Below are 8,218 nucleotides of genomic sequence, written 5' to 3' on the forward strand. Positions count from 1 at the left end.
AGGGTTTCTATAGCTTACCAGTTAACTTGTTTGATACTGTTGTTGACTAGTTTGTCTACTAATCATACATTTAGCTGCATGAGTGGACCACTGGACCAAACTAGTCAACAACTGTTTTACAAATTAATCTTGTGGTCAGCACACATGATGCATACTGGTCGACTAGTACTACCTTAAAACTTAACTAGTCAACTATTAAACACTAAATTGGTTTCAGCCAACAAGTGGGCGTAATTTGTGTTGACTAGTTAACATGTTTTGGTTTCTGATGTTTACTAGTAAACTTGGTCAACTGAGTTATTTAATTTAACTACAAGTCATCAATTTTTCTGCATTAGTATCCCAAATGTCATAACTAGTTGACTTTGTCCACCAACTAATGGACCACTGGACCAAACTAGTTAACAACTATGTCTAACAAGTTAACTAGTAAACATGAAAACCCCCAGTATTTTCATGTTTAGCAGTCAACTATTTCAATCTTTAGGATGCACTGTTGATCAGTGGGCTTAATTTGTGTTGACCAGTAAACATGTGAGGGTTTTTTTCTGCTTACTAGTTAACTTGTACGACCCATTGTTAACTAGTTTGGTCCAATGGTCCATTAGTGCACTAACTGTTTTTGTTACTAATTGGGACTTTTGTGCTACTAGTGCAGCAAAATGGATGACTCATATGACTTGTGCTCCAGTGAACGTCATTCTGCTGTGAGGTGGTATCAGTACTCTGGTATCAGAATACTTACGAGTATACATAAGTACATGTACCAATACCCAACATGAGTACAGGTATTGTGCATCTCTGATCTTCAGCGGGGATTTAAAAGTCTTTTTATAGGTATATAAATGTTAGTTAACAGTTATTACGTGTTAAACTTTATTCCATTTGTTTGTATCTTAGTTGCTCGTAGTTATTTCAAAGGACCAAACAGGATATTAGAATCCCCCCCACCCCAGCTCCCTGCTGGTGGGTTCAATGATAATAAGTTCAGGTATAATTTACAGCTCTGGGTTAAAGGCAATAAATGCATGAAGTACTGAGCTGTGCTTATGCAACGCTGACTCATTAGTGATGCTCACCCGGAGTGTTGGCGTTCATCAGCAGCACGCCTTCTGTCCCCTGTAATGCTGCTCCGTGTCTGCCATCCCCGCAGGTGGTGATGAACAATCAGCGCAAGATCATCTGGCCCGGAGGGGAGACCGAGAAACCGCAGGGCTTCCAGATGTCCACTCGATTAAAGGTGGGAGGGGGGACTGCAGTGCAACAGCCACGTCTCCACAGATTTCTGCACCGAAGCTGATGGGCATCACATTTCTCTAACGAAGCAGAGGAGAGTTGCTTTGGGTTCAAATGGCAGCGCTGATTTACTTCCAGCGTGTTTGTTTCCTATCTGCCACAGATTGTGACCATCCACCAGGAGCCATTTGTCTACGTGAAACCCACTCAGCAGGATGGGACATGCAAGGAGGAAATTACATTAAACGGAGTCCTGATTAAAAAGGTCATCTGCACGGGCCCCAATGAGACTATTCCAGGTGAAACATCCCCGTTTTAGAGAGATAGAGGCTGTAGATATCTGAGGCTGTTCATTCTTAAAAATCTTACCGCAAGTGGTCTGCTCTGACATTTCTGTTCACTTTGAACCCCACATTAATGTGGATCGAAGTCACTCGAGCCATATTTTTGTCGAGTTATATCTCGATTAGACGAGCACTTCCTGTGGAAGTGCACTGTACGCGCTGACATCTGTTTTCTACAGCGTCACCGTGAATTTAACAACAACTCTGGGTTTAAATGGGTGGATCAAATGCAACGTAACGCTGCTCAGACTGTTGCCCTCTGATTGACAGCATGTTACAGATTACTGTGATCGCAGCGAGTTCAAAAACAATCAGAACTAACTTTAAGTCGAAGAGAAACTCATCTTTAATGAGTTCTTTATACACAGGACGAAAGGCGGACGTATTTCCATGCATCCATTATTTTTATCTTGTCCCATCCATAACTTCTGATCCACTCGATAATTTAACGTAACTTCACACACATGTGCATCATTACGCCTGTCGTGATAAACAATAAATCAATCGCATGATAAATGAAAATTATCGACCTCGTTTTCATTTATCGGCTTTTTCGTTTGTGTCTCTCTTTCTACTGAAGACACTGGATGACAACAGGTTCAACTCCGGTGCTCTTCACTGACCCCTCACTTTCTCTTTACTCTTTAAAATCTGTTTTAACCATCCAAAATCACTTTTTTTGGATAATTAAAAGCAGCTAAGCTGAGAAGCTAAGCTAACAGGCCGACCTCGGGGGAAAAAAAACCTCCGTCTTGTCGAAGCCCCAAAATTCACGGTTGAAACCTGTGCCTTCGTGTAAAAAGTTGTTTTTCTCTGCAAAAAGAAGCTGAGAACTTGTTTACTGATTTTTTTTATTAAAAGCTTTGTGTAAAAATGCTAAAGAGCTCAAACCACACCGAGCGTCCGCCATTTTGAGAACCGAAAAACAGGAAGGAGAGACGGCCCATGTCACGCCAAGGGGCCTCCCTCCCATTTTTCTTAGAAACACGCTGCTCGCTCCCTCACTGTCCATCCTTCGGTTCAGTCTTATACTGCCGTCCAGTGGTCAAAAAAGAGACTACTCTCAAAAATTACCAACATTTCTTCTTAAATTTAACAATAATAACTAATTATTGTCAAATTTCAAACAATATTATCGTTTATCGCAATAATTTCTGACACAATTAATTGCTCAGTAAATTTGTTATCATGACAGGCCTATGCATCATCACTAGCCAAAGTGTTTTAAACATTTTTCATCAGCCCACCTACAAAGTCAAGGTCACATATCAAGGTCAAATGTGACAAGGTCGTTGCTAGTCCTGGCCATTGCCGTAGGTTGCTGTATAATAGTTTGACGACTGGACTAAAGTTTTGTGCCAGGTACTTTTGTCTGTTTTAGGTTTAATCCCGTTTCTTTGGTTCATTGTGTTCAGTTTGTGTTCCCAGTACTTTTCCACAGTAAGTCCCTCCTCCTCAGGTGTGGCCCCATTCACACCTGTTCCTGGTTCCATTAATCACAGCTGCAGCCACTCTTCCCATCAGTCCATATTATCTATGTTTTCTCATAACCCACCAGTTGAGCATGCTACATGCCTCGTTCGGTCCAATCTGCGGTTGTCTCCTTGTGCTCCATGAGATTTTCTGTAAGCTCTTTCTTTTGGTTTTATACTAAAATAGTTCATTTTCAGGCTCCTCGTGTCAAGTCTGCATCTCCAAATCTCCTGCCAACCGTGACACTTTTAGCATTCTGTGATCCACTTTTATTAATAAAATCCTAACAAAGCAGGCGTTTATATTCAAAAAGATTCAAATGAATAGCTCATCAAAACTTTTTTTAGCTTAAAAAAAACCAAGGCAAACAAAAATGTCGTGTCCTCAGAATATTCCCAAAGGTGACTTGATTTTATTTAATCAATCGTTAGCTGAACAGTCGTTTTTTTTAACCTAAAGAAGTCCACTGTGGTGCTTGTACTGGGTCAAATGGGTTCAGTAGGGGGTCCTACAGTCAGATTCTGTCCAGACTACCAAGTACGTGGATTAAAAGGGTCCAGACCACTTCCAAATGTGGTTTTCGGTGCTCAGTTGGGTTGTTCATTCTGCATTTAGTGATATCCAAATGCCTGAACAACGTCTTTGCTTGCATATATCTTTTCAGAGGTAGTTACTGTTTAGATGCAGGATGGTCTAATAATAATAAAGGTCTAATAAAAATTAAAAAAATCTTCCTTGCCCTTGGTGAAAGTAGACGCTTCCTCCTCCGATCCTTTCCCTGCATCTGCCTGCATGCTGTAAGTAACAGGTCTCTTGTAAATGAGTCTTCGAGGCTCAATGGGAACTAACTTGTATAAATAAAGGTCTAATAATAAAAGATGCAGGATGGGTTTTAAGTGTGCGCTCATTTTGTTCATACGTCTTTCTTTCTTGGCGTTTTTTATTTGAAACCATTGTTGGTTTGCTTACAGGACGCCCGACCGTGCCCCAGTGTTGCTACGGTTTCTGCATCGACCTCCTGATCAAGTTGGCCATGACCATGAACTTTACCTACGAGGTGCATCTGGTGGCTGATGGGAAGTTTGGAACTCAAGAACGGGTACATTTTACACTGAAATCCTTTTTTTAATTACTTTTCTTTTGCATGTGGCGAATTTAGCATGAAATGCGTTTTTTTTTTTTTTTTTGGTACTGTTAGAACAAAAGTGATGCTTTCTTTTTTTTTAAAAACATACAGATGTAAAATGTTCAGAGGATGAAATTTTAGCAGCTGCCAACATTTAACACCCCATTTTATAAAACTGCCTTGTTCTATAATAGGAAGCATCACGTTTGTCACATATAACCCAACCTTTCAGTGCAAAGCTCAAATGGAGCAGCCTTCTACATTTATTGGCCACCTACAAACGCAAGATGGTTATTAATTTATTATTATTAATTTGAAAATGTGCTACTTGCATAGTACAAGGCTACTGACAGAGGAAGTAAATTGACACAAAGATTATTTAAATTGATCAAATAGTTGCGTTACCCCATGATTGCTGTGCAGACATAGGTTAATTTTGGCAACCATCTTGAAAAACAGCTGCCATCTTGGATTTTCATCGTACCAGTTTTGGTGTTTGCATACCAATGTGCACAGTTTTTCTATTATCAGCTCTACTAATTACCTTTTCGTTCATTTACTAACTCTTTAACTAACTAGCCTCCAAATAACACATTCAGTTAACATTTGAAATCATTTCTTGGCACAGATATGAAGTTGTACATTGTCAATTTTTTATTAGCATCAAAGTGAAACTGCTGCTTTTTTCACTACAAAGATAAATTTATTAAAGTATGAAATTTGAGGTGAGCTGAACCTTTTGATTTTGTCCACAACGGTAGTTTTTGTGAACAGTTTTAAACCTTCGTTGTGTTCGGGCTGAATGGGGAGCAGCCACGTGTGAGCGTCTCCTCTCCATCTGGGTTAAGGTTACTGCTGATATCTGCAGAGGAGAAGTGGAGGAACACCGGGTGAACCAAAAATAACCTCCGTCCTTATTCATAATGTATTAAAGCCGACTATCCTGCTGAGAACCTGCAGCAGCAACTCATAAATCACAAAAATGCACAAACAGAAGTACACAGTGAGCTGAAAGACGGGATTTAACCCTGTGAGGAAACATAAACAAGAGGTCCGCAGCTTCACTTTGGAGTTATTTATTCCTTCAGAGACACATTGTTCATTGGTGACATGTTTAACGTTCTCAGGGACAAAGAGAAAGCTTACCTGAAAGATGAACAATGAATGAAAAATAAAATGATGAATGTTTGCTCGTTGAAACCAGGCTGACAAGGTTTTATAGTGAAACTGTTCATGTGAGTTGAATTAGAACAGAGGACGTGACGAAAAAAGGACAACAGTAGAAAGTAGTAGAAAAACGACAGAAACATGGGAGAAAAGGCTGAATAGAGCAGAAACAAGCAGAATAAGCTTAAATAGGCAAAAAAAAAGAAACAGAATTTTTTACAGTTTTTAGTATGTCAGCTGAATGTGTGAGGATGTGCTAGATTTATATAAATTTGGGGGTTGCACAGTTATTTTAAAATTTGTAGAGAGGAAACTGTTTTGTATTTTTATTGTACCTAGATTTTTAAATTGTTAGTATTTTAATGTATAGATTTTATCATATGAATTTGGAGGTTGTTAGGTTGATTACATGAATGTGTAGGCAGGAATACGTAGGTATTCTTACTGTACTTTGATTGATAAATTGTATTTTAATGTGTAGAAATGCCCAACCAGAGACTATAGTTATGAATTAGCTATAGCTACAGTATATACTCTGTGCAACGCATCAGTCACAGACTTGTTCTGTTTTATGTTTGTGTGCATTGTCCCTGTCAAATAAACTAATAATAATAATAAATGAGCACAAAAAATATAAAATTAGCCAATAAGTTGTTGAAAAGGCTAAAAGAATAAATTATCAGAATAGACAGAAAGGAGCATAAAAAGAATCGTAATCAGAATAAGCTTTATTATCATTGTACCGAGACACAGTGAGATTAGAAGTGCACGTTGCTGCTGCTACAGGAGCGCGACACCCATCTTTTTTCAGAATACTTTTTATATAGATAAAAGTAAAAGGCCATGAGGATGGATGGTGGTATTACAAAATGATCTCTTCACACCTTGTCCTATCAGGACACAATGTAAGACATCAAAAACTACCAGCGTTTATAGACGTATTACACATGCAATTGATGTCAAGACGGTGAGATTTAAACGTGACGCACTTCCAGATAGACCATAGTCCTGATAAGATGTTGGTCAGCTGGCAGAATTGGGCAGAAAAGGCAGAATTTAGCAGAAAGAATCTGAAATGAGCATAAAAAATAGCTGAAAAAAGCTAAAATCAGCCCAAAGAAGCAAAAAAATAAAAATGCTGAAACGAGCAGTAAAAGGTTGTAAACAGCTTAAAGGGTTTGAAGGATGCAAACAGAGCTTCGTTCATTTTCAACAAGAAAAACGTGGCCAAAAAAACTCAATATTTCAAAAAGTGAAAATTGCTCAAATAGCCGGAACGTCCCGAATGAGCCGAACGTTTGGTACAAAAAAGAAAAGTGGATCTCGAAGGTGAAAATGTTTTGGAAACATTCACTCAATGAGCCTGAATTATTTATTTCACAAGACTAATAAATAGAAAAATTAAATCTGACGGTGTCTGCTTTAAAAGACGAGAAAAATTTAACTCCAAAAAAATGTATCTCTAAACAACAGCAGGCGAAGAAAGACTAGTACTTCTTGAGGCAATGCATATCACACAGGCTTTCATGCTTAAGGTATACATAATTAAAAGCATCAGCCAGTCTGCTTATAATATGCGTTTTGAATGACTCTCAGCTACTACCATACCAAATTTTAGCTCAATATATGTGAAATTGGACAAGTTATAGCTGGTTTTGTTTGCTAAGGTTGAGTTCTTGAGTTGTGTTGACCCCAAATACTGATCAGTTGTAGATATACATCCAATAATAACTTTTTGAGTGCTTCGTTGAAAATAGTCCAGTGGCTCGTGAGGTATTTTGCTGACAGATAAACAAACAATTACACGTTCTCTTGCCTTTTATGGTGGTTTTTACTAGTAGGGATAAAATTAAAAAATTTAAAAAACAACTTTAGTCGCTGGTTGAATTATTAAAAAACAGAATTGCAAGAGTTGCCTCCCAGGTGGCTCCGCTGTAAAGACTGGGGGTGTTAGCCAGGAGTTGTTCTTTGTTGTCGTGCTCACACTTCGGTTGCTCGTGTTGGGTTTTACTTACCTTCATGTACGATTAGTGAAGCTTCGGTACCAGAATTGTGTTAATGCCACATGTTAGCAGCCAGGAAAGTGCTGCGAGTCATGCATACCGTAGCTTTTTATCAAATGAATAAAAAGCAACCCTTACTCTTTTATCCCCTCTTGGCTTATCCTAAATCCTAAAAGACTGGAAACAGAGTGATATCCGAGTCTTATAAGAGTTCCCTTTTTGTATTTCAGGTGAACAACAGCAACAAGAAAGAGTGGAACGGCATGATGGGCGAGCTGCTGGGAGGCCTGGCTGACATGATTGTTGCCCCGCTGACTATAAACAACGAACGGGCCCAATACATCGAGTTCTCCAAACCCTTTAAATATCAAGGACTCACTATTCTTGTCAAAAAGGTGGGTTGCACAATCGGTCCTAATATAGAAATTAACCTCAGGAGGAATAATACCCACATTTTGCCCGCTTTTATTTTACTGTAGGACTTCTATCATCTAAATAAAAGGATAAAATCTTTCTTGAAACATTTCATGACTGGAATTAGGACTAATACTTCATACCTTTTTAAAGTGACTGAGTTTTGAAAACAAGGATAAATATTTGTGCCACATGGATAAATTTCCCCAAATTGTTAGTCACTAATGGGGTTTTTCACCCAGACCAACCCCAACTTCAAAAAACCCAAAATGGCTGCCCTGCACATGAAAAATTATGGCATGACTGCAGTTTAAAATGTTTTACTTTTGCTTATTTTTATTTGTTAATAAATGTTTTACATGTGGCATTCTATGTCTGCATTTGAACAGTAACAGGTTTTATAAGTTTAGCTAACAGCGACTCTGAGTTAAGCTAACAACAACACAGAGTTCAGC

The 8,218-nt window shown here is 38.6% G+C and overlaps 1 protein-coding gene across 2 annotated transcripts in view; it reads left to right on the forward strand.

Annotated features, from left to right (window-relative positions):
• grin1a (glutamate receptor, ionotropic, N-methyl D-aspartate 1a) overlaps positions 1–8,218 on the forward strand; it is a 47,839-nt gene that overhangs the window by 17,192 nt on the left and 22,429 nt on the right. For both annotated transcript variants that reach the window (XM_037691786.1, XM_037691785.1), the window contains exons 9-12: positions 1,154–1,240; positions 1,400–1,535; positions 4,025–4,152; positions 7,580–7,744. In XM_037691786.1, the coding sequence (XP_037547714.1) occupies positions 1,154–1,240; positions 1,400–1,535; positions 4,025–4,152; positions 7,580–7,744 (516 nt within the window). The remainder of the gene's footprint in view (positions 1–1,153; positions 1,241–1,399; positions 1,536–4,024; positions 4,153–7,579; positions 7,745–8,218) is intronic.

Source organism: Nematolebias whitei, chromosome 18 (assembly GCF_014905685.2).
Source record: "Nematolebias whitei isolate Nwh7 chromosome 18, NemWhi1, whole genome shotgun sequence".
NCBI lineage: Eukaryota > Metazoa > Chordata > Actinopteri > Cyprinodontiformes > Rivulidae > Nematolebias > Nematolebias whitei.